This window comes from Protopterus annectens, chromosome 2.part0 (assembly GCF_019279795.1).
Source record: "Protopterus annectens isolate FY-2018-M chromosome 2.part0, PAN1.0, whole genome shotgun sequence".
Classification (NCBI taxonomy): domain Eukaryota; kingdom Metazoa; phylum Chordata; order Ceratodontiformes; family Protopteridae; genus Protopterus; species Protopterus annectens.
Window position 1 is genome coordinate 1169878456 of NC_056728.1, and position 27618 is coordinate 1169906073.

The following is a 27618-nucleotide window of genomic DNA, read 5'->3' on the forward strand; positions in this document are numbered from 1 at the left end:
GGTACGCCCATTCATGCATGTCTCCCCACAGAAGACGCTCTAGCTGAGAATCGAACAGGACATCTTACTGTGAGGCGACAACGCTAATAATAATAAAAAAAAAAGAATATACCACCATAGTTTATGCCTCTCAAATTTCCAAACCTGCACAGAATGTTCAGATTTTTGCCTTGTATTTTTGATCTGCTGCTCATAATATTTGTGGTTTTCTGGAAAATCAGTCATCTTTCAAAAACGTCATGTTAATTAAAAACCTTCCACTCCAACAACCAAGTTTATTAGAACAATGCTTTTTAAATGTATTCCTGTTTTTGTGCTTTTCTCCCCCATTATTTTTGGCTTTGTCCCTGATTCTTGTTCTAAGAGTTTGAGAGGTATATCATAGTTTCAAATGTATTTTCAGACAAATACTTGTAAATTAGACTGCATTACAGATGATACTATGAGATGAAGAGTACAGGAATCATGCATCTATTAACTTTGTAGAAGAAAAGGACTAATAAAATGGTGATGATTTTCAATAGAAGTCACTTTGTCAGCTTCACCAGTTTCTCAAGTGGTTGTTAACTGTTTTACTGTCAATTCATGGAAGCACACTGTCAAATCATGTGGGTAAAGAACAAGGTGAAGGTTCTGCAGCTGTCTTTCAGTTTTGGTGATGCTGATGCACCAGGACAGTTCGAACACTAGGGAGAAACATGAAAGAAACAATTGATTACTCATAGTTTTCATAATGATTTATACAAAATATTATAAATGGTAAAGAATTAGCTGTTTTTAACATTTACATAGTAGGTTTGCAATTACAATATCAGTGATTAAATGAAACAGATATTTTTCCTTACAGTACTGCTGAATATACTGGAGCTGTTGCATGGACTGTCTACTAGGAAAAACTGCCAGTTGCTAAAGTAAGTGATTGTTGAGAAGAAAATGCTTTTTGTGTAGAAAAAAAGCAGCCATTGTTAGTATCATTGATGTTTCTCCCTACATATGTTTTATATCTGTGTTTGCCATCCATCAATCCCCCCCTTACTGGTCTTGCATCCATTTACTCCCTTGTCACTCCCAGAGTCTCCAGCATGGAGGCAAGAATATGCTAGAGAGAGCCATCATTAAAACAGCTATGGGTGATTTAACAATGAACGTAAGTTATTTTTAAGCCCTAGTCTTATCCCTATTGGCTGACGTGAGTACCCATGTCACCACAGAGGCTGAATATGCCCGGCACAGTTGTGTGAGTGCTCTCACCCATATGCTGAGGGCTTCTCTTACTGGCTTTGTAAGCCAAACCCATGTCCTCAATCAGGGATTGCAGTTTTGTTGCCTGCAAGCCTGCAAGCCTGCATATCATTAGGATGAAGCAGGAGTATGGGCTACCATTTCTTCCTTCCAGGATAAGCTTGCTGCTTGCTCCTACCTTCCCTGTCTTGCTTTTCTAACATATAAGCCACTATTTGAACTTATGTCATCTGAGGCTTAATCCCTGTATGCTACAGAGCCTGGCACACTTGTATAGCTGATATCTTAGGAGAATATTATGTCTTTGTTATCTGGATGGTCTCACTAGATAGCTCCTTATCAAAAGTGCAAGGCTCAAAAATGTGAGTTCCAGCACATAGAAATATAAACTGTGATTTAGGCAGAATAACAGTGAAATACAGAAGTCACTATTAGAGTTGTCAGGTGTGCTGTACACCCCTGCTATTTATGTACACTAACTCTGAGAACATTACTCCTTAGAGTATGGGAATACACTGGAATACTGCATTCTTGGAGTTAGTATATAGTCCCACTCTTCAGATTTGGAGTTCAGCAGGTATATGGAAAAAAATGAACATTTCTTGAACATTTAACAAGCATCTCCAGGAGGCTTGCCTGCACACAAAACAGCACAATCATATAAACCATACATGAGAGTTTTAGTATGGTTAATAAAATTCTGAAATTCTCAACCAGTTTTCTTTACAAACAAAAAGTGTTTTTTTAATTTGTGGTTTAAAATGGCAGCAATGTTATATTTTTTTGTGCTGGTTATATAATGTTTTACCAACATTTCTAATATGTTCAACTAGCAAATGGTCAAAAAATAATTTTGATCATAGGAGGTTACTAGGCTAATTGACCCTAGAGCCTTTATAAGCTTAGCCATTCATAGCCCATCTTTCACAATTATCAATGCCCAAAGATTAGAATGGCATTGGTAAACCTACGATCTCCCATCCACTCATAAAGATTCCTCTTGAAGAGAGTCAATGAGGGACTCTGCCTAACCTGGACTGGGATTTTATTCCAGAGTGAAGGGAGCCTCTGGGTTATGAATCTGTCCCTCCAGCATGTCCTATTTATTTCAGTGCTGAGGTTCAAGTCTCTCGAGCGCGTAGCTCGATGGGATTTGGATTTTCTGAGGTGCAGCATGTCCATTAATTCCGGGTTGGACATGGCTTTATATATCAGGCACAGATCGCCTCTGAACAGGCGGTATGCCACTGAGTAGAGCTGGAGTTTTTTTAATCGGGCAGCATATGGCATCTGTTTGAGCCCTTTAATCCTCTTGGTGAGGTACTTTTGGGGTCTTTCCAATTGCTGCAGGTGTCTGGTAAGGTACATCCCAAAAGGGGCATTGTACTCAATTATGGGCCTGATGAGGGATGAGTAAAGAGGCACGATGACCTCCCCTGATCTAGATGTGAATCCCTTCATGATTAGGTGGGCTATATAAAATGTTTTTCTAACCACTTTGGCTATGTGGTTGTCAAATGAGAGATTGCTATCAACTTGGGTCCCCAGGTCCCTAATTACTTCTTCTGTACTTAATGGATTACTACCTATGTGGTAATTTGTGGGCACTTTGTTTTTGCCAAAGGGGATGACTATACACTTTTTGGCATTTAGCTTGAGGCCATGGCTCTGGCACCAGTTGTCTGTTTCTATGAGGCCCTTTTGGAGGATGCTTGTATCAGCTGGAGAGTCGATTATGGTGCCCAGTTTGCAGTCATCTGCGAACTTGGTCAGCCACAGTCCTTCCATGTTGGCCTGTACCTCCGAGAAATATATACCGAACAAGAGAGGTCCCAGGACTGAGCCTTGTGGGACACCACTTGTAACTGGTTTGGAGTCTGACATGGCTCCAGCAATTCTAACCATGTGGGTTCTGTCCTTGAGCCAGTTTGCAATCCATCTAGTGACATAGGGGTTTATATTTAAGCTGGTGAGCTTATCTATAATGCCCTAGTGGGGTATTGTATCGATGGCTTTTGCAAGGTCCAGGTAGGCTGTGTGGACCACCTTCCCCTCGTCAATGGCCTTGGTGACTGTTTCAAAGAAATCAACCAGGTTTAAGAGGCAGGATCTGCCCTTAACAAAGCCGAACTGGGTAGGATCCAGTGTCTGTAGGTCCCCAATATCTTTATTTATGAGGTCCATGATGATCCTTTCCATAGCTTTGCAGACCAAGCTAGTCAGGCTTATGGGGCGATAGTTTCCAGGATCCGTTGAGTAACCACCTTTATGGAGAGGGACCACTGTTGCTGTACGACACTCCTTGGGCACATATCCTGTAGTAATGCTGAGATTGAACAGTAGTTTTATGTTTGGGTTTAGCTCTTCTTGGAGTTCATGTAGGATGCAGCCCAGGACACAGTCTGGTCCCATTGATGCTGTGTTTTTTGCTTTGGAGAGGGGGCTCTTACCTGAGCATCTGAGATGTCAGGGGGACAGCACTCTGCTGGGATAGATATTTGCCCTTTTGGTGGGGAGGGTTGTGTCACTATTAGACAGAGGCACAGTATACTAACCTTGAAAAAGGGCATAACAAAATAAATTTAAAATGGGTGACGAAAGCCAAACACATTCTGGCTAGGCTTATAAATGTCCTAGGGCAGATAGCCTAGTATGAACCTATGAACCTATGAACCTATATACGCCTGTGCCCTAGGTCATCTAAAAGCTCCCCCTGTCCATAAGGAACATGTGACAAAACAGGTGGATTTGTGATTTCCCATTCTTTGGTCCAAATTACATTTGAATAAGCTTAAGGAAGAGCTCTGCTTTATATGAATGGGGATAAAATGAGTTTATAGGTTCATAAATACTAGGCGATCAGTCAGCAGACTGTTACACACCTAGCCAATAACCAGACACTCAGTGAAGGTGAGATTCAAACCCTGTTCCTTCTGACTCTGAGGTAAACACCTTATTTATTAATCCAAACCCCTACCTAAAAAATAATAATGCCCAATAGTTAACTAGGTAGGCCAAATGGACATACAATCACTTTTTGTGGCGTGCCAGGAAAAATATTTGGTTAAAATGACTTCATCAAAGTCACACAGTAGGCAAATACGGGCTGAGGAAATTAAACCCTCTACCACAGAAACTACAGCTCAGAGCCTTAACCCATTGCACCAACTAACAGACCCTTGAGTCTCAGCTGGGGTGCCTTTTGTGAGGAGTCTGCATGTTCTCCCTGCATTCGTGTAGGTTTCCTCCAGGTGCTCCAGTTTCCTCCCACATTACAAAGGCATGCATCTGGAGCATTTCTCCCCATGCCTCTGCTGAAAATTGGCTTTAGGACAACATTTTTATTTTTATTTTTATCTATTGGGTCCTGCAAATGCACTCTTTTCCCCCTTATAGCAACCCTGCTCTGGGGCATAGTTTGAGATTATGAATAGTGCCCTATTCAGTTAAGTCTGATTGCCATGAGTCTATTCCTAATTCTGATGATGTCCCTCACTTTATTCTGAACATTTTTCCTTATTACAATTCACACACCATATCTAGTCTGTCCTCCCCATGAATAGTAGACTCTGGATCCCAATTCAAGTGGCTTTGCTGCACTGTCCTTCCATATTGTCTCCTAGATACAGAGGCTGTCCAGCCTCCTCCTTACCATCCTGTCATCCACATCTAAGCTGCATCCTGTAAGTGAACCTATACTGAGTGTAGCAATCCATAATTTATGTTTAGCAGGTTTATTGGTTTTATGTCCAGGTTTTGATCAACAGAGCTATTCCAGGTAACCCAAGCTAAGCAACTGGACATTGGTCTGCCAGTAGTTTATTGACCTAGGGCTGTTGGACATTTTATGGTGGGCACAGTCTTCTCAACAGGGCCATATAGATCCCTCCCACCGTTAGCATGGATCCCTGGTGTTGATTTGAGTTGGCCAGGTCCTCAAACCACTTATCACCATTAATATCCATGCCCATTTTTGGTGACATTAGTCAATGTGACCAAATCACCTAGAGCCAGTTTTTATACCATTGAGTGGCTAGCTGTGCCATGGTACACTGTCTATGATCCATGTTATCCTGTTAAGAGGATACTGTGTATCACAGTTGATACCCAAAGCAATTGATCTGTACAGCTTTACTTCCAATAGGCACAATCTAGAGTCCGCTGATGTCCACAACTCCATTCTTGTGTAAGTTTGTGGTGGAAACACCCAAAATGTTTTTGGGAAGTGGGAGGAACCCCTCGGAGACAGTGAAAATATGCAAACTCACACAGGCATTGGACAGAGGTCCGGATTAAATCTTGTACTTTGTTTATGAGAAGCAAAGACCTTAACCATTATGCTAAAGAAAGAATTAACCTTATTTATTTATTTTCTGAGGGAATGAAACTTTCAGAGATTCCAAAAATTGCCTGATTCCAGACCAGTTTGGTAGCAGTAAACTTTATAACTGCATAAACTGTCGAGTAAGTTTAACTCTACATTCAGGTCATGCTAAAATAATTCCTTATATTATCCTTGAGCCATTGGTTAACTTGAAAATGTTATGTACTTTTACTCACACCTCTTTCCAAATAAAGTTAGACTCACCATGTTTATTAATAGCTTTCTAGTACTAAAGTTAAAAAATGTCCAATGTTCCCATATATTGTGTTAATGTTTAAGGATCTATGTCTGTCAACACTGTTTTTCAGGTTCTTCCTTACTCTTTGTTTGCAAAAGATTTCAATTTACTGAGCCACTGAAGATTCTCTTATGCATTTCCTTCCTTCTTTTTTTATGCAACTTATTTTGCTGACTCTAAATAAAAAAAAAAAAAACAAAAAAAAACCTACAGCTTCAGATGTGTAGACTATACTTGAGAATAGGATGCACCACCTGTCTCACCAAAGGAAACTTCTTTCTTTCTTATTTTGAATCTGTTAATATATTTTCCTTGCAATCCATAGCCACTCTAGATCTCCTTACTAATTTCTCATATTGTTTGCTTGCTTTAGATGAGTAGATGTAATAGTTCCACATCCATGGTCCTCCACCAAATTCATTAGCAGTTTTATTGTTCCATCTCTCTTCTTCCATGATTTTATGATAAGGAGAAATACTTTACACTTTACTGCAAGGCATCCTTGGATCTCACTCTGATGAACTTTTTGTACATGAATTTACAATAAATGGCACTACTTCATGGAGATGGTACAGTAATGGAGATAATTGTTTAATTTTACCTCATGTATCCTGTTATATGGTTATTAGTTTACAGATGCTATGAGAAGAAGACACTTCCTGTCTACATAATTTAGTTAAATGTGTTTATAGGTTTATAATCTTAATAGGCAGTTAATCAGACAGATCATATATAGCCTAGTCAATATACTACCCACTATTTTTACCCCTTTCCCTAAGGACCGTGGAACCAGACCAGGGGTATATTTCCTATTATTCAAATGTGTTAAGGTTGTGTTTGCAGAGGGTTGGGGAGCTGCTTTGTGTTTGCCACAGAGCCATATCATGCCTTGCTAAAGTTGAGATAGCCCATACTCACAGGCACTTTCTGGCTTCTACTTTGGGCACATTAGAAGAATAGAATGTTTGGTTTCATTAGACTTGGCATTTGTACTGTAGTTATGTTGTTTTATAGGACTTGCATGCAAACATGCTAGTTTATCCAAGGCTATGTCAATGAAAATCATCTCATCAAATTCTATTTATCAAAGGTGCAAAATTGCAGAAAAAGAGACACAAAATACAGAGACTATCCAGCTGCACATGATATCATTTAAGTCAGAACATTATTTAAAAAGCTAAACTGACAGTTTATCTTAATTTAAAATTTTAAAATAATGACACAGCCTGTATGTTCCCCTTTTTTTAAACAGCTTTATTGAAAACATTAAAATAATGAACACATATTTTGAAAAAAAATGAATAAGTTGAATTTTTAAAGTACAATATTTAAAAAATAAAATATTAATACAATAACTATAATAGCACAGACAACTATATACAATTATGTTCACTATATATCAAACAACAGGATCAATTAAATTAATTTTGGCAGAAGAAAAATAAAAACAAAGAATAAAGATAACTACATTAATCATTTATCCAGTTCTTTAACTAATAATTGATGTACATTTTCCCATTTGTAATATAATTTTGTATTCCTTGTAGATTTAGATTTGATAGTTAACATTTCTAACTTAGGTATTTCCAAGAGAAGACCTTTAAACTCTTTAAATGAGGGAACTGATGAGAAATTCCAGTTTCTTGTAATTGTTTTCCTGGCAATGGACAGAATAGACCAGAGCAAAGAATATTTGTTTTTATTTATACAGTCTGGAACAGGTTTATTGAATAATACAAGTGACTTTGTAAGTATAAAATTGTTATTTTTTTAAATAAAAGAGCCAGTAGGGGGAAATAAATAGATTGCATTATGTATAAGATCTTTGGAAGCAAGATCATCTTTATAATGGAAAGTTTTTCATCCATTGTAAATAGAATTTTGTTCTATTTACATATTAGAGTCTCTATAATTATTATACTTTTACTATAATTTAGGTGTAACATGTCTTTAATATTAGGTGCTATAATTATACCTAATTGTTATTTGTTGAGATTGAGGTATATTATATATATATATATATATATATATATATATATATATATATATATATATATTTTATATTGGTCTTGTATATTATAACTTTTGGAACCGATTAGGAGAATCTGTGTTTTAGAGTTATTAAAATTAAGACCAGAACTTTTTTGAAATATACCCATATTTTTAAACAATTCTTGTAAGGTAGGGTTAGTACCACCAAGAGTGATTAATACATCATCAGCAAACATTTGGATTTTTGATGTTTCATTAAAATTATATCCTTGTATATTATTGTTATCCCTTATTAAGTTAGCCCAAGGTTCCATAATTAATGTGAATAAAAGTGGAGATAGAGGGCAGCCTTGTTTGGTTCCTTTTACAATGGGTATGTTCTGGGATATATTTGTACCTATTTTTATGTAGGCTTGACTTTCAATATATAATTGAGTTATAAGATTAATAAAGCTATTAGATAAGTTGTAAGTCCTTCAGTAAGATAAAAAGATAGTTCCAATTAAGTCAGTCAAAGGCACAGTTGATATCTAAACTTGCAAGAGTCAAATTGTTCTTTAAGGCTTTTATTGATTCAATTAAAGTTATTGTTCTTTTGATGCTATCATAAGAAGTTATCTTAATTATAAAACCTATTTGATCCATATCTACCAGGGATGGTAAACAATTTTTGTGTCTATCAGCATAAATAGACATGAACATTTTATAGTCTGTATTTAATAACAAAATGGGCCTATATGAAGCACATTTTACAGGGTTTTTATCAGACTTTAGTATGGGAGAAATAAATGAGTACTTCCAAGAGGGGGGTATAATGTTATTATTTTGAGCTATATTGAATACTGTATGTAGCAGAGTTAATGCTTTAGCAGGCAAAATCTTGTAAATTTCAGAAATGATACCATCATTACCAGGAGCTTTATTTTGCGTAAGTTTAGTTATTTGATCTTTTACTTCTTTCAAGGATATTTATTTATTTATTAATTTTATTTGTGTTTCTAATAGTTTGTTCTTTATATTATTATGTATAAAAGATTGAATATCTTTTGTACTATTAATCACATCATTGGGCTGGTTTAATTTAAAAAAAAATCTCTAAACTCATTTAATATTTTTGGTACATCAGATACCATTTTTTTGTTGTTGGAGAATAGATTTCTTTAATATGGTTAAGTTTATTTAATCTTTTAGTCTTGTTAGCTAGTATATTCATAGATCTATGATTTATAGAAAAAATTTATAAGTTTATATTTTTCAAGATTTATCATGACTTTATGGTTTAAATTTTCCATATATTTATTGTTTAAAGTATTTATTTCATTCATTCTATCTTTCTGATCTGGGTTTTTTGAAGCATAAAGTCTTAAAGCATCTAACTTTGTTTGTATATCTTGAAGATCTTTATCCCACAAAATTATTTTCTTTTTATACCAGTCAATAATTTTACCATATAGGTAAGTTTTTAGAGTATCCCAAATGTATACTTCAGAAGTTCCCTGTGTACTATTAAATTCAATAAAATGTTGTACTTCTGTAGTAAAGAAATCAATGAAATCTTTTAGTTTAATTATGTAGGCTGGTATCCTTTTAATTTGAACATAAAATGTGGAGTTTAGTATAAAATCAAATGTTATGGAATTATGATCCAAAAGGGGAGATGAAATCACTTTTGAGTTTGCTAAGAAATCAGTTAAGTTATTGGAAATGAATACTCTATCTATCCTTGAATATGAATTATGTCTATGTGAGTAAAATGCATAGAACAGTGACTTAGCGTCAGTAAAGTTATTAATATCTTTCATCATGTATGAATCTGAAAATTCATTCAATAATTTAGCTATAGTTGGAATTTTCCTTTTACTACTGGTACTAGAGTATTTTATGTCAGAAATACAATTAAAATCCCCAGCAAGAATAATACTACCCTTAGAAAACTGTACTATATGTTGTTTCACTGTTGTAGATCCAATGCCAGGAATTCATTGCATATTTATTAATGTCAAAATGTTCTTTTTAAATTCTATAATAACTGAATATGTCATCCCTTTGTTATCTTTGTAAGTGTCAATTATGTTAGGCATGGGTAATGTATTTTTACATAATATGGCCACCCCTCTTTTTTTGTGTATGTTCTGAGCTAATCAAAAGTTTGTAAGATTTGGATTCCAATTTTGTGACATCTTCAGTTAGTAAATGAGTTTCTTGGAGAAATATCAATTGTAAATTATGCAATTTAAGGTATTTGTTCAAAGATCTTCTCTTATTAATATTATTTAATCCATTGATGTTTAATGATATACACTTTAATGATATCATGAAACATTAAGGTCTGAATATCTGTTGTTGAATAACTCTCCTTTTTTCCCCATATTTTATAAGTCAATAGAAATTGACTATTAGGAATACAATTATAATTTACATATGAAACATATAAAACTTTTATCCAATGAAATATGTTTATATCAAATTAAATTTTGTAAAACATGGTGAACATCATAATAACTATTAACAGACACTTATAACATTTGCTAATAACATGGACTCTTTCAACCCCCCCCCCCAGAATTGAAAACTCCTAATTTGAGTGACATCTGTCACCCAAATTGACCATCAAGCTAGTAACAACACTCATCTCCTCTCCATCTAAATATATATGTTGTTGCACAATTTAACAATATAAAGTAGTATATGTGATTAGAAAAAAAAAACAATTATGAATTAAACTACACCCATTAGAACTGTATGTTCTAATTCAAGAAACAAATTAAAGTATATCAAATGTAACTTTTTCATGTTAACTTTTATCAAATTGTATTCAAAATAGCATAAAGACCAATCATATATTATATAGATGATACAAAATTCATAACTAATTCATATGTAAGGATCTGTTGTAATGATCAATAAGTAGGCTAATCCCCTGTCACTTTATGTATTGTGCCAATAGCTAATAACACTATTTCCCCATCTCCATGTATCTGAAAACAAGAGCATAGAAAATATTACACTTTAGTTTCCCATTGTAGTATAAGATTCCCATAAAAGTGCTCAGTATTTTCTAAGAAGGAATGTATTCGATTTCTTTCCTTTAAAACCTTTACTAAGCTGAAACAGCGTCTAAATTTGTCAGAATATATCAACATATTAGTTAATATGACAAACATCTGCATCTGAGACTATACTGTATGCAGTAAGCTATATTCATACAGAATATATTATGTTTCAATCATTATTTGTTTATCTTCTATCTGTACTAGAATTATTCGCATTTCTGATTTTTATGTCTTGTAGAAGAATATTAAATTCTACTTAGGTCTCATATAAAGATTTATATATTTTTTTCTTTTTCTCCTCCCCTCTCTCCCTTCTCCCTAAATACGTTAATGATGTTGTTGCATATACTATATGTTTGTTATACCAATTAAAAGAAGCTTAACTTAAATATAATAGAACTGTAAATGCAAGTGTAAAAACATAATGGTATAAATGTATCAAAAGTGCTCTGTTTATAAACACTGACAAATGGTTTAATATAACAGTTATTTATACAGGTTACTTAGCTGCAATTCTTTCATTTGACCTGTAGATGGCATTAGAGATCATCTATTCAAGCTATTATCTAGCTCTTTGAAGCTTCTCAGTACAGAGTTCAGTCTGTAAATGTCTCCATGGAAACGGCACATTTTTCTTGCTTTCAGTTGAGGCAGTTGCTGTATGATCAGGTACCAGAATTGTTCAGCAGTTCAGATGCATGAGATTAAGGAGGGAAACCTTTTGCAGCTATTTTCTTTCTTTTTTTTTTTTTTTTTTTTTTTGAAAGCTGTTGAGCACCTCATGGCAGGACCAGGAAACACAAAACCAGACAAAACAAAAAGGCAATAGGAGGGAGAAAGCTAATACAAAATAGTGCAGAACCAACAAACTCCATCTCTCAAACCCAGCAAACCACTAGGCCACCATGAACACATTAATCCACATTACACCCTCCATTTTAATGATGCTGTTATATATACTATATGCTTGTTATACCAATTAATAGAAATTTTACATAACTATAATAGAATTATTTTTTTATTATTTTTATTTTATATTTGTTGACCGGGCTAGTCTAGCTGGATACATATCCATTTTCAGTAGAGGCCCGGGGAGAAAAGCTCCAAGTATGAGAAGATTACTACATACAATAGTTAAAAAAAAAACAAGCTTAAGATACATTATAAGCAAAAAATGTTTGTAAAGAGAGTACAAGTTATTAGTGGGATCAATGTAACAGAGTATTGGTATAGGTTAAAGCAACAACAAGCCACGAATTATCTGGTACAATCATCACAAGTTTATACAATATCTGAAAAACAATTTAACAATCACTTAGTCAAGGAGGGAGAAAGAGAGAAGACTGGAATAAATAGTGTTAAAGAGTTAGCTTATAATAATTAAAAACTGTTGGGCAGTATCCCAGGAGGCTGGGGAAGAGGGGAAGAGAAAGGAGGATAAGTAATGTTTAGTCAGGCTTTGAGCAGGGACAAAGCCAATGTGTTTTTAGATGAACTTTGAGGTGTTTCTTAAAGAGTGGAGTAGATGAGAGAGAGTTAAGTGTTTTAGGAAGGTTGTTCCAGATTCTGCCCACGACATTGGTAAAGACTGAGTCACCAGCTTTGTCGTTGGATTTATTGTTGGCAATAAGTAACTTACTAGCTGAGCATAGTGTTTTAAGATTTTTGTATAGGGAGATCAGGTTAGCGAGGCTAGGAGTATTAGTAGGGTGGTACAGAATTCTTTGTGTTATCACAAGTTGATTGTATCGTAGTTGGTTTTGTAGTTCTAACCATCCAGGTTGTTTAAGATTGAGACAATGGTGGGTTCTATAGGGGGAGCCAGTGGCAAATCTGACTATATTGTTATAGCTAGTTTCAAGCTTGGTAAGATTGTGCTTAGATAGATTGGTATAGATGGCAGAAGCATAGAATAGGGTAGAAGAAAGATGAGCCTGGTCAATGGTGGTTCTAGCAATTTGTGTAAGGAAGGGTTTGATTCTTTACAGGGAGCCTAGTTTTTTATTGATAGTTTGAATAGTATTATTGATATGGTCATGAAAGTTGACGTTATGATCAATGGTTATGCCCAGACGTCGTGCAGTAGGATCAGAGGAAATACAAGTTCCATTATAGGAGGTGATAGTGAAGTGGATCTGTGGAGATTTTTGGGTGGGAGTGAAGAGTAATAGTTTGTTATTTTTGGGGTTGAGGAGGAGGCATTGATCAGTAAACCACTTTTCGACAGAGTTAAATACAGTTTGAGTAAGGGTTTGGAGAGAGGATGAGGACTTAGCAGTGCATATAAGGGTAGAGTCATCAGCGTATTGTATACAAGAGGCTTGTGGAACAACAGTGTAGAGATTGTTAATAAAAATAGAAAAAAGAAGAGGGCCTAGGATAGAGCCTTGAGGAACTCCAGTGTTCACAGGGAGGGGAGCAGAAAGATTATTGTCCCAGAGCACTGCTTGATGTCTGTTTTCTAGATAGGATTTAAACCAAAGAATAGCTTGTGGGGCAAGAGATTGGGCTTCTAGGGTGCTAATAAGTAAGCTATGGTTGACCATATCAAAAGCTTTTGATAGGTCTATAAATAGAGCAGATGAGAGAGAGTTATTATTTCGATTCCTGTTAATACAGTCAGTAAAGCTTAGTAGGGCAGTAGTGGTGCTATGAAAGGGCCTGAAGCCATGCTGACAGTTAGAAAGTAAGTTGTTATGGAGCAGGTGATGAAGTAGTTGATGGTGGATAAATTTTTCCATTATTTTGGCCAATGGAGAGAGAAGAGCAATTGGTTGGTAGTTAGAAATGTCAGTGGATTTGCCTCCTTTATGCAAAGGAATTATATGGGATACTTTCCATATGGAAGGGATGGTACCTTCTGTGATTGTTCTGTTTATAAGGATGGATATTGGATAAGCTAAGGCTTTGGCAGCTAGTTGAAGGTATTCTGCTGGCAGGTTATCAGCAGATGGAGTACAAGATTTGAGTTTCTGAAGGAGTTTGCAGATGAAGGAAGTTGGAACAGGTTGTAAATGTTAAAAGGGAATTGAACTGTTTGTATTTTGAGAAGGAGAGGGGGTGGTGGGTGTTAGTGTTTTTGTTAGAGTTTGAATTGCTTCAGTGAAGTAGTTGTTGAAAGTGTTGGCTATTAGCAAAGGACTATCATGGGGAATGGAGTTTGGGGCTGGAGTTCTAGTCTGCCCTGGTTTCAGAAGTTTATTAATGCCTGACCAAAACTTTTGAGGGTTTTTAGAGTGTGATTGTTGTAGTTTGGAATAGTAGTTTTTTTTGTCTAACAAAATGTCTTTTTTGGTAGCGTTTCTTAATTGCTTAAAGTATAAGTGGTCAGCAGCATTCTTAATGGCTCTCCATTTGGCCCATATTTTGTTCCGTAGGAACATTTTTTCTCTGGTTTGTTTTGTGAGCCAGGGGGCTATTTTAGTCCTTATACGGGAGGAGCGGATGGGGGCGTGGCTATCTAGGATTTGAAGGAATGTAGTATTAAAGTAAGCGACTCCTTCATCCAGTTTGAGTTTCTTTAGAGGTGACCAATTACAGGCTTTTAGCTCATTTTGGAAGTTTTCTGCTTGGAAGTATATTTTAGAATGAAAGGTGACCATATTGTTATTATTAGAGCTGTATTTCTTTTGCTTTATTATGAAGGTTAGAACATGATCACTAATGTCGTCAGGGAGAGTTCCTACTTTATAAGTATCAGGATGACTAGTTATAAGGATCCAATCGAGAATAGTTTCCTTTTGGCTAGGTTTATGGAATCTTGTGGGGAAGTTTATAATTTGTGTGAAGCCAAATAGGTTTATGTGGGTGTTTGGATTAGGGGAGTTACATGTGGTCCAGTCTATGTTAAAATCACCAAGTACTATAGTTTCTTGAGGTAGAAGAGTAGATAAGCTGCTAAGAATATTTTCGAGAGTGGTAATATTATTTCCTGGAGGGATGTAGGAGCAGATTATATAGACAGATTTAGCGCTATTAATTTGAAGTTTGACAGTAATAGTTTCAGCATTGGTATTAGAGGGTAATAACATATTAATGGGTGAAACAAGAAGTTCAGATTTATGCAAGATGGCTACACCTCCTCCTTTTTTGGATGTACGGTCAGATCTTAGGATGTTATATCCAAGTGGGGTTATTTCTAGGTCATGAGTAGAGGGTTTTAACCAAGTTTCAGTTAGGCAAAGGGTATCAAATGCATGAACTTGTAAAAGAGTATGCAGTTGGCTAATTTTGTTATTGATACTACGGATATTGAGTTGAGCTATTTTGAGTGAGTTTCCTAATGTTATAGAGGAGGAAGCATCAATGATTGATTGTTTTTGAAGACAGGTATATAAAATGTAAGGATTTAAATGTGTTAAAAGTGATTTTTTTTAAATATTCACACATGTTTAAATATAACAGTCTTACTATACAGGTTATTTAGCTGCAGTTTTTCATTTGACATGTCGATGGCATTAGATACTGTCTATTCTAGCTATTATCCAGCTTTGCTGAGCTTCTCAACACAGGGTCCAGTCTGTAAATGTTTCCATGGAAATGACACTTTTTTCCTGCTCTCAATTGTAGCAGCTGCAGTGCGAGCACAAACCAATTTTATTCAGCAATTCAGATACACAAGATTGAGGAGGGAAAACATTTATAGCTTTTCTCTAAAAAGCTGATGATTACCTCGTGGCAGGACCGGGAAACACAAAAACAAGCAGCAAGAAAGGCAAAAGGGAGGAAGAGAGGCAATATAAAACACCAAAAAACCCCAGAAAACTCCATCGCCCAAAGCCAGCAAACCACCAGACCACCACAAACACTCCAATCCACACAGAATCCTCCACTCCTCCACAACCAGCAGCAAAGAGGGAAAGAGAGAGAAAAAAAAGAAACAAACTAAAGCCTCTGCACAGATATTCACATTTCCAACGACAAATATCTAATGAAATATTCAAAATATATCAGGTCACTGCAAGGGACAAAACATGAACTTTTTATATGTCCATTACCACAAATAGCACCACATTCCAGCAGCAGAGCAAAGAATGGGAAACATAATTATTAAAGCAACCTTGTGGCAACAATATCAGTGAAGAGTCTCTCTTCACAAAGAGACAGGGAAATAAAACGGCAAACAATTAAAAACAAATGAAATAGTTTCTATTGTAACAAAGACCCTCATTTTCTCATCTATAAGTCTCCATATCCACCATAGTTCTCAAAATACCATAAATTTCAGTCCCCAAACATATGGAGTATTTATTATAATAGACAACAACTAATATTAAAAGATAAATAAATGAATAAATAAATAAATAGCTTTTACTTGCTATAGAAATTGTGCTAGAATAAACTAGACTTAAAAATAACAAGCTATAAAATACCATTGAAACAACTATGTACCATAAAAATAAATTTAAACAACAAAGACTCACCTGTTGAACCATTTCCACTTCCCCATCTTCTAGGTTAGTTATTAAGACTTGGGTAACTGAAAGCCGTTATAAAATAGCTTAAGTAATCACTTATTCTTGAGCTTCTTTTTATGTTCAGAGACCTTCCAGGAACTGTTATTAGCATTTCTTTTAAGGCTGGCATTTGCCCACTCCATATCCTTTATTTTATCAAGCAGTTTTCTTGTTTTGACAAAGGTAATGGCAGAGTCTATGTCATCAAATATTTTTGGACCATCTTGAAGAAATATTTTTAATCTGGCAGGAAATAATAGGTGTGTCTTTATTTGGGTGTTCTTTAGTTCTTTTGGCATTGGCAAAAAAAAAAAGCTTTCTTTTGGCAATTACAAAAGATGAGTAATCATTATCAAAGTGTATGACATTTTTTTTATATTTAATAGGAGATTTAGCCCAAGCAGTCTTTAACACTATCTCCTTGTCATGGGAGGATAAAAACTTATCTATAACAGATTTAGTAGAATTGGATTTACTTTTTTTGCAGTAGCCAAGGACCTGTGTGCTCTTTCTATCCCATACAAGAGAACTTCAGGTAGCTTACATCCTTCTAAGTTGGGAACTGCTGATTGAGGGCTCAGTGTCTGTTATTCTAAAAGTATATTAATTCTGGTTTAAGCACTTGGTCTTCAGGCCAGTTATTTTACATTAAGAGGGTTTGTGGTCTGCACTCTTGTGGGAGGAGAGGCTGGACTCTGCCCTTCTGAGCTGGGAATTTCTGGTTAAAGGCTTATAGTGCCTGCATATTTGAACTGTGTCTTACTGAAATTGGTACACCTTGTTTGCTGTAGCATAGACTAGATCCAGGCCTGCTGAATCTAGCTTTGTTCGTATGCTTGTTGTTTGTTTGCTTGTTATTTCCCTGAAACACTAATTCCACCTAAAACTCGGCTTTTCAGAGCTTCTGTGGATCCCTAGTGATATCTGCATTGCTTACTGTACTTATTTCCTTGTTTCACTTGAAAGAAAGTTACTGTTTGTTGTTTTTGCATTTATGTTACCTGTAACACATTGCATTTAAGTTACCAGCACTTGCTCACTAAAGCAATGATATAAGTCAGCACTAAAAAATTAAAAGCACTACACCCTCACAAACTCCCCTTGAGTACCTAGTTCCCCATTGGCCCTTTTTTTCAATTATAAAGGAATGCCCAATACTATTCTAGCATGTCCAAAGGTCAGTTGTCAATCTCCTCTCTGGTCCAGCTGGTGAATCTGGGAATCTTGAGGCAATGTTACAACTGCCTCATGTACACAGACAACCCTCTCCTCCTCCCAACAAATTCCAACACATGTGAGAGATGCAACCATATAACCAAACTGGAGGCTAAGCTCTCTCAACTCAGTACTGGCGTAACCAGTCAGGAGGAGAAGGAAACCACACTAACTACAATTCCAGTCTCACATAGACCTACCATGACAGCAAACCAAACACATAAACACACAAAAACATACTCGGAGGCTCTAAATAAAAATCTGCCTAAGCACCAGAAACCTCCAAAGCAGACACCCAAGCAACTGCTACCCCAAAACAAAACATGTGCAACACATAGCTCACAAAGCCAGTGTGCCGAACAGTCACAGCCCTTAAGGCTAAACAACACACCTGATACACTTGTAATAGGTGACTCTATCGTCAGGCACACTGACGTCCCGCTCACCAGGCTGAACAAGGAGAAGGTCTCGGTGAGCTGCCTGTCAGGCGCTAGGATCTGCCACATAACACAAGCACTCAGGTCACTCCAAGGCAAGTACAAATATGACTCAGTCATTGTCCATGCTGGTGTGGATGACCTGAGATGTACCTCCCTGGACTACATGAAAAGAGACATAGAGGAGCTCTCTGAGCATGTAGCCCAGGCCGGTATGACCCTGACCTTGAGTAGCATCTTACCCTTACCAAGAATGATGCCACAATATGAAGACAAGATGATCAATTTCTACAATTGGCTTAAGTATTGGTGTCATTCAAAGGGGATCCAATGCCTGTCAGCCTGGGATGACATGCTCGACAAGCCACGATGCTTCACTAGAGACGGCTTGCACCTGTCACCCCTGGGCTTTCGGATATTGGCAAAGGCTCTTGCTACCCCCATAGTGCCTTTTTTAGGCAAGGCTCAAAAGACAAACCCACCTCCATAGGTATCACAAGGGATAAGAAACTAAGAGTAATGCTACTCAACGCCAGAAGTCTAAACCTCAAGATGCACGCACTCGAAACTCTCCTTAGCATGGAGAACATCGATATCTGTGCAGTAACAGAAACCTGGTTCAAAGCTCCCGAGAGCACCCCAGCACTACCAGGTTATACCGCATACCATGCTTTTTGGCCCCTAAACTTGGACCAAACCACAAAAGGAGGGGGAGTATCAATATTCGATAAAGATACCCACATCTCCAGGTTGGTGGCACAGCATGAAGCATCAGAGACTATCCATGTGCAACTAACAGTGGGTAAAACTGCCTTCCAGTTTATAGCCTACTACAGACCACCTTCCCAAACCCAGGAACCCCACTCGGCCTTCCTCAGAACACTGGAAAATATGAAGGTCTCTCCAAACACCATTATATTGGGTGACTTCAACTACCCAAACATAGACTGGGAGCATTACTCTAGCTCCAACACCCTAGCCCAAAGGTTCCTAGAATTTATAAACTCAAATGCTATGGAACAACTTGTTACCACTCCCACAAGAGGGGAAAACATACTGGACCTGATCATCACCAACATGGGGACTCTATGCTCCAGACCAGAAGTGTATCCCTCACTGGTAAGATCAGACCATAAACTAACCTCACTGGATATTCACATCCCAACCCCACCCCCTGCCTAGAAAACCACAGTGAAAAACTTCTCTAAAGCAAATTTCACACTCCTCAAAACCGAGGTGGAATCCTTCAAAGCCCCCGGGCCTGTGGAAAATACAGCCCAGACCGCAGAATCCTTTATAAACGCATTCTATGAACACCTTCAGGAATGCATGGATCATGCAATCCCAAATAAAACCAAGACCCAATCCTCCAAAGGCAGACGTCCTGTCTGTTGGACCCCAGCCATAAACAAACTATACAATAGAAGGAGGAAGCTACTACATGATAGAGCAAAATGCCAAAAAGGGAAGGCATCTCTGATCAGTATTAGCAAAAAACTATGGGCACTCATAAAATCATCTAAGGCCAGCTTCGAGAGAACAATTGCACAGGACACTAAGGATAATCACAAGGCTTTCTTTAGTTATGTTAGCAACCTGGGTGGGAATTCCAAGATATGCTCAGAATTAGTCCAAAATGACAGAAAATACACCGAACCCACAGACATTGCCAACATCCTAGCTGACAGGTTCAGCACAAACTTCCCCCCCACCAAAAGGGCAAATATCTGTCCCAGCAGAATGCTGCCCCCCTGACATCTCAGATGCTCAGGTAAGAGCCACCCTCTCCAAAGCAAAAAACACAGCATCAATGGGACCAGACGGTGTCCTGGGCTGCGTCCTACATAAACTCCAAGAAGGGCTAAACCCAAACATAAAACTACTGTTCAATCTCAGCCTTACTACAGGATATGTACCCAAAGAGTGGCGTTCAGCAACAGTGGTCCCTCTCCACAAAAGTGGTGCCTCAACGGATCCTGGAAACTATCGCCCCATAAGCCTGACTAGCTTGGTCTGCAAAGTTATGGAAAGGATCATCATGGACCTCATAAATAAAGATATTGGGGACCTACAGACACTGGATTCTACCCAGTTCAGCTTTGCAGTCATCTGCGAAAGATCCTGCCTCTTAAACCTGGTTGATTTCTTTGAAACAGTCACCAAGGCCATTGACGAGGGGAAGATGGTCCACATAGCCTACCTGGACCTTGCAAAATCCTTCGATAAAATACCCCACTTGGGCATTATAGATAAGCTCACCAGCTTAAATATAAACCCCTGTGTCACTAGATGGGTTGCAAACTGGCTCAAGGACAGAACCCACATTGTTAGAATTGCTGGAGCCATGTCAGACTCCAAACCAGTTACAAGTGGTGTCCCACAAGGCTCAGTCCTGGGACCTCTCTTGTTCGGTATATATTTCTCGGAGGTACAGGCCAACACAGAAGGACTGTGGCTGACCAAGTTCACAGATGACTGCAAACTGGGTGCCATAATTGACTCTCCAGCCGACACAAGCATCCTCCAAAAGGGCCTCATAGAAACTGACAACTGGTGCCAGAGCCATGGCCTCAAGCTAAACGCCAAAAAGTGTATAGTCATCCCCTTTGGCAAAAACAAAGTGCCCACAAATTACCACATAGGTGGTAATCCATTAAGTACAGAAGAAGAAATTAGGGACCTGGGGGCCCAAGTTGATAGCAATCTCTCATTTGACAACCATGTGGCCAAAGTGGTTAGAAAAACATTTTATATAGCCCACCTAATCATGAAGGGATTCACATCTAAATCAGGGGAGGTCATCGTGCCTCTTTACTCATCCCTCATCAGGCCCATAATTGAGTACAATGCCCCTTTTGGGATGTACCTTACCAGACACCTGCAGCAACTGGAAAGACCCCAAAAGTACCTCACCAAGAGGATCAAAGGGCTCAAACAAATGCCATATGCTGCCCGGTTAAAGAAATTCCAGCTCTACTCAATGGCATACCGCCTGCTCAGAGGCGATCTGTGCCTGACGTATAAAGCCATGTCCAACCCGGAATTAATGGACATGCTGCACCTCAGAAAATCCAAATCCCATCGAGCTACACGCTCGAGAGACTTGAACCTGAGCACTGAAATAAATAGGACATGCTGGAGGGACAGATTCATAACCCAGAGGCTCCCTTCACTCTGAAATAAAATCCCAGTCCAGGTTAGGCAGAGTCCCTCATTGACTCTCTTCAAGAGGAATCTTGATGAGTGAATGGGAGATCGTAGGTTTACCCCGGGTATCACTTCTGTCACTGTTAGACACAGGCACAGTATACTAACCTCGAAAAAGGGCATATCAAAATTAATTTAAAATGGGTGGCGAAAGCCAAACACACTCTGGCTAGGCTTATAAATGCCCTAGGGCAGATAGCCTAGTATGAACCTATGAACCTATGAACATATGGAGTACATCAGGGAGCCAGGAAGACTTTTTCCATATTATCTTCTTCAACATTATTAGGCAAACCAAAAAGTCTAATATTATTTCTTCTTGATCTATTGTCTAGATCATCAATTTTTGTTTGTAATAGAGTATTTTGTTTTAAGAGAAAGTCTATATTATGCTCACCTTCTTGAATTCTAGTGTCCATATTATTTAGTGAAGTATCTATACCAGTAATCTGTCTCTTTTGCTGCTTAAGGTCTTCGTGTAACATTTCCATTTGTTGGGAACATTTTTCTTTGAAGTTATCAAGTTTTACATCCAATCTATCAATTTTAGTTGTCAGTTCTTGAATATTAGACAATAGTGACTGAAGTTCCTTCTTAATAGTTGTTTCTTGAAGTGTAGTTTTGGAGTAGCTCATGCTGTAGTCTTGAATCCAAATATTTTCTCTAGCACTTTTTGACAGGAAAAAATAAAAAAATTGCCAACATTTTTATATACTATCCTAAAGAATGATTAGTAGATTCCAAATGTGTAAAAAAAAAAAAATTAGGATAGATAAATTCAAAAAATCCTGTCATAAATATTCTGTAAAGACAGAGCAGAGAGAAAGTGCTCTTACTCAGTGCTCATCCTAGCCATGCCCCCCACCCCCCATGCTCTCCTTGCAGGTGTTTCTCCCCTTCTGTCACTTTGAAAATCCAGCACATCAGTTTTACAATTCTTGATACTATCTTCCATTCATCGTATCCTTTATTCATTTCCATAATAATATTTACATATTTACTGGATTGCTTGTTCTGTGTGTCTAGGTTCTGCACTGCTAGCAAAGTAACATGTTTGTAAAATGGATATTTGTATAATTGTTACTCAACAAAATATCTGGTGAAATGACCTCTACCTGCAATATTATTTCATCAGTTTTATCACATGATTTAGCTGATAAACTCATTTTGGTGTTTCATACTTTTTGCCCTTTAGATATAAAATTTGTAAAACAAATTAACATGAATGCAGTTTACTGACTTGGCTATTCAATTAAAAGTCTGCTGAAACAGCAGTGACAAAATTTTTTGGAAGACTGCTGGTGTTGAATAAAAGTACACTCAAGTCTCCACTGTTTAAATAATTTACTTTAACAACTGGCATAGTGTTATGTGTCATTAGAAGCAAGTATAATATCTGTCAGCCTGGGAGGACATGGCTGACAGACTAAACTGCTTTGCCAGGGAAGGTACGCACCTGCCCCTGCTATTGGCTAAAACCTTGTCAACCCTCATAGTCCCTTTTTGGGCATTGCCAGCCTGATAAACTTTCCAGTATAGCAAAACTAACCCAAGAAAATCTAAAGGTTTTACTGCTTAATGCCAAGAGTCTAAAAAAGGAACTCCACCCCCCTCAAGCACCCCAGGACTTGGAGAATGCAGACATCTATGCAGTTACTGACACATGGTTTAAAGCCTTGGAGGGCAGTGCAGGGCTATAATGCCTTTCACAAATTTAGACTATCTACTGCACAGGAATGGACAAAAGGGGGAGGTGTCTCAATTTACATCAAAAACAACACACCTCAAGGTTGGTCGACCAGCATGACATACTTGAGCTTCTCCACATCGAGATTGCAACAGGCAAAGTCCTATATCATATCCTTAGAACCTATAGGTCTCCCTTCTATATCCCAGGAAACACAGAACATATACTTGAATGTACTGCAGACACTCTCATTAAACCCAACACTATATTCATGGACACCTTTAACTGCCCCACTATAAACTGGGAATCATACATGACTCCAAACATGGAGGCCCAGAGATTCCTGGACTGTTAAACACAAACATCCTGGAGCAGCTAGTACAGACATCTACTAGACTTCTTAACATCCTTGGCCTGGTCCTCATAAACATGGGAGAATGCTACTCCCCCCATGCGCACACAATGTAATGTCCAACTGGTCAGGTTGGACAATAAAGCTGTTTCCTTTGAAATAAAAATAAAACTCATGACCCCAGCTACCTAAGTCAAAATTCCTACTATTAAATGATGTCCTGGCAAATTTTCAACTCCCCCCCCCCAAACCCGAGAACACCAATGTATATACAGAATTGTTCACAGAAACTCTGTATTATCATGCTACGGGCTGCAGAGAGACAGATGTACATTTTCCTGAATAAAGACAGGACAAACTCAAAAAACAAGCCACCCTGGTGGAATCTCAGCATCAATAATTTGTATAACAAAATAAAGAAAATTATGGCAAAAATTGGGAAGTGCAATACCCAGCAAGGTAAATACTCCCTCCTCAATATAAACAAGCAATTCAGGATGGTAATAAAGTGTACCCAAGCCAAATTTGAGGTATAAGTAGATTCCTAGGCTAAGGACAATCACAAGGCATTTTTCAGCTATGTCTGCAACCTGACAATCAACAACATGCTAAACCAATTGTGAACGGAGCCACCTATACTGAGCCAGAAGATGCAACAAATTTAATGGCTGACAAATTTAACTCCAGTTGTACCCCCTGTTTCCCCCAGACATTGCTCATGAACTCCTCTGGAAAAAACCCTAAATATAACAGCCCCAACTTTCTTTAGGGAACAGGTTCTCGAGCCACTCTCCAACACCAAGAACACTGCTTTTATGGGCCCTGATAATATCCCCCAAATGCATCCTTAATAGCATGAAACACGACCCATCAGGACCAGTAGAATCACTATTTAAGCATAGCCTACAGGTAGGCTTTATGGCAAATGAAAGAGAGAACTGCACAAGGGTGGGCCATCTATGGACCTAAGTAACTACAGACCCATAAGTTTGACTAGTCTCATTTGCAAGGCACTTGAACGAATTATTATGGAAATGAAAAGCAATGGCATAGGAAACCTTAAGACACTGGATTCAACCCAGTTTGGTTTTGTCAAGGGCAGGTCATACCTATTCAACTTGGTGGACGTGTTTCAGAAAGTTACTTATTAAGGTACCAAATACGTTTTATAGGAGACAGTTCAGTAGAGAATAACTGTTGCCTTTATTGGACAGAAAGGCATGTATGTGGCAGTCTAGACAGTCATGATTCTGTCATATTGAACTACAGAAATCTTTATTTTTTTTTTACATATTTTTTGATTAAAAGCAACATTATAGTAAAAATTATAAAACTGATATGGCCAATTAAAATGAATACTACATTAATTTTACTAAGATCTCATCACTACTTAATTATGACATTCCATATTAGGTGTGTGTTCCAAATTCCGTGATAGAATATTCTGCTCAGAACAGATATTATACTTTTCTAATCCTGTCAGCATTGCTAGTCGTAGGCAGGATGCAAGCTAACAAATACACACTGAAGGACATTCTAAATATTTCATTCTTGCTGTGAAAGCATGTTCGAAATGAAATGCACTGACAAACATTATTCCCTTCTGTGTACTCCTCACCCTTTGCACATAAAAAAAATGGATGAGGGCAGTAGTGTTGCTAGGGTGGGTTGAGAGGGGCAGCTGCCCTGGTCGCAAAGTGTTGGGGGTGTGATCGGCCAATCCTGAGCTCTCTTTAATGCAATTCTTGCTTTTAAAATCCGATATTGCATTTGTAGTCAAACCTGAGCACTGTAGTACTCTGTGTGTGGTCTAAACATTAACAATTTTATGTATGTAGCAATTGCTATATTTTTTTTGTTATTTTTGTAACTAAAACCTGAGCACTGTTTGCACCATGCAGGTAGGGTATAAACTGTAGCAACAGTTTAAAAAGTAAAAAAAAAATGTTTGTTTTAAATTAAAACATGAACATCATAGTCCTTTGTGCAGATAGGGTATTTGCTACATTTGTAACAGTTTGCTACAGTTTAAAAGAAGATTTTTTTTTTAAATAAATGGGACCTGAATGGTGGCTGGGGGTGTTGTGCATCTGGCCACCTGGTTAGTGTGGTATTCCCGCTTTTTTTGTTTGTTTGTTTTTTTTTACTTTTTTGCTGTTTAATGGAAGAGTTGGGGGAGAGACACACATGCTCATACAGATCTCGATGGTGGTGCTGCGGTAGCATTGTCGCCTCACAGTAAGACGTCCTGTTCGATTCTCAGCTAAAGCGTCTTCTGTGTGGAGGCATGCATGAATGGGCGTACCTTCGTTGAAGGTTGTGTGTCAGAGCTGGCAACTCGGCACGTAAAAATCTACTGCCAATCATTAGCGGACCGGAGTTCTGCTGTGGCGACCCCTAACTGGGAAAAGCCGAAAGACACCAACTTGAAGAGCTGATGATGCTGTTTCATAGTACTGGCATAGGGCAATGGACGAACCAGCCATGCTTCTGGATGATGACAAAGTGGTGGCGCATTCTGCTTACCCTGACCTTTCCAAAGCATCTGACAAAATACTCCACTTAGAATTCTATGCAAACTTTTGAAATTAGGCATAAACCCCTATGTTAACCACCTGGCTCACAGATAGAACTCAAGAAGTTAGGATACAGGAGTCTACCACCACAAAGAAGCCAGCTCCTACTTTTTAGCATCCACTTCTCTGAAGTCAAAACTGACATCAAGATGCTTCTGGCTGACCAAGTTTGCAGAATGAGTGCAAACTAGTTGCAGTCATAGAACCCCCAACTGACACAAATACCCTGTAAGAAGGCCTGATACAGACTAATAACTGGTGCCAGAATCATGCTCTAAATCTCAATATCAAGAAATGCATACTAGAATCCTTTGGGATGACAGCTACCTACGGAAATTACTACATTGATAATACACCCCCAAGAGTAGACCCAGTGGTGAGGAATTTGGGAACACATATAGACAGTAACCTGGCCTATGACTATTATGAGTCTATGGTAGTAAGGAAATCATTTTATACTGCATACCTTATAAACAAGAGTGTGGTATCTAGGACCAAGGATGTCATTGTACCTGGCCCATATTAGACCCATCATTAAGTACACCACCTTTGGTATGTACTGACCAGGCATATGGAACAATTGGAGCACCACAACGTTCCTCACAAAAAGAATACGTGGCCTAAACATGTTCCATGTGGACTGACTCAAAGCCCAGTACTCTGTCTCCTACAGATTGTTGAGATATAATCTATGCCTGGCCTACAAAACATCCTCTGATCCTGCTCTGATAGACTTTTTGCACATCCACAAAACAAATACCATCCAAGCTAGGTGATCTGGGGATCTAAACCTCATCTGCAACATAAATAGGACCTGTTGGAAGGACAGGTATGTATTTCAGCTACTACCCTTCTCTGGGACAGGCTATCCATGTAAAGCAGAGTTCTTCACTACCCCAGTTGAAGTGTAACTTAGGCTAGTGGATGGGTAATTGGAAATTTACCCCTGCTCTGGCACCCAACTCTCTAGTAGAGAAAACAGCTTATAAAGGCTTGACAACTAGTGCCGAGTCTACATATACCTCTTAAAATAACCATAGGGTATTGACATCTGTCAGATACATTTGAGAAACACAGCTATGCTTAGAAAAGGCCCTGGATTCATTAGCCTAGAATCACTTCTGAAACTAAAAATGTGTGGCATATGTTCTACATCAAGCATTTTTCTTCACTGGTAGGAAAATGCATAAAGAGCATCTAAATGAAGAGAATGGAAACATGGTCATGACATATGAATATTTTATGGGATATTCCTTCTTCTTTTAGCTTTTTCCAGTTAAGGGTCGCCACAGTGGAACAATAGTCAACAGAACGATTGGCAGTTGAGCTTTATGGTGTCAAGTTGCCAGCTCGATGCCCAACCTTGTACAGAAGGCATGCACATGCACACACAAACCTAGGGCCAATTTAGAGTGTCCAATCCACCTACAGCATGTCTTTGGGATGTGGAAGGAAACTGGAGCCCCCAGAGGAAACACACGTGACCACAAGGAGGACATGCAGACTCTGCACAGAAGGCACACCAGCCGAGAATTGAACTGGAGAACCTCTTGCTGTGAGGCAACAATGCTAACTGCTGCACCACCATGGCATAAATCACTGCAAATGGCTAGTATTAGTATGCAATATTTTTACCTCCAACATGCCATTTGGATTTGATATTAGCAAATATTTCTGCTTCCCATAATGTTCCTTCATTATGAATCACTTTGACATTCATTTTGTTAAAGTGCCCTTTTACAGCTGAGTGAAAACTGTAGTGTTTTGAATCCAGGCTGT

At 38.0% G+C, this 27618-nt stretch overlaps 1 protein-coding gene across 2 annotated transcripts in view; it reads right to left on the reverse strand.

Moving 5' to 3' along the window:
• Positions 1 to 258: 258 nt before the first annotated feature.
• The window catches only part of LOC122793404 (alcohol dehydrogenase class-3-like), a 517897-nt gene continuing 490537 nt past the window's right edge, over positions 259 to 27618 (reverse strand). For both annotated transcript variants that reach the window (XM_044061379.1, XM_044061380.1), the window contains exon 9: positions 259 to 686. In XM_044061379.1, coding sequence (XP_043917314.1) covers positions 647 to 686 — 40 coding nt within the window. In that variant the 3' untranslated portion in view covers positions 259 to 646. The remainder of the gene's footprint in view (positions 687 to 27618) is intronic.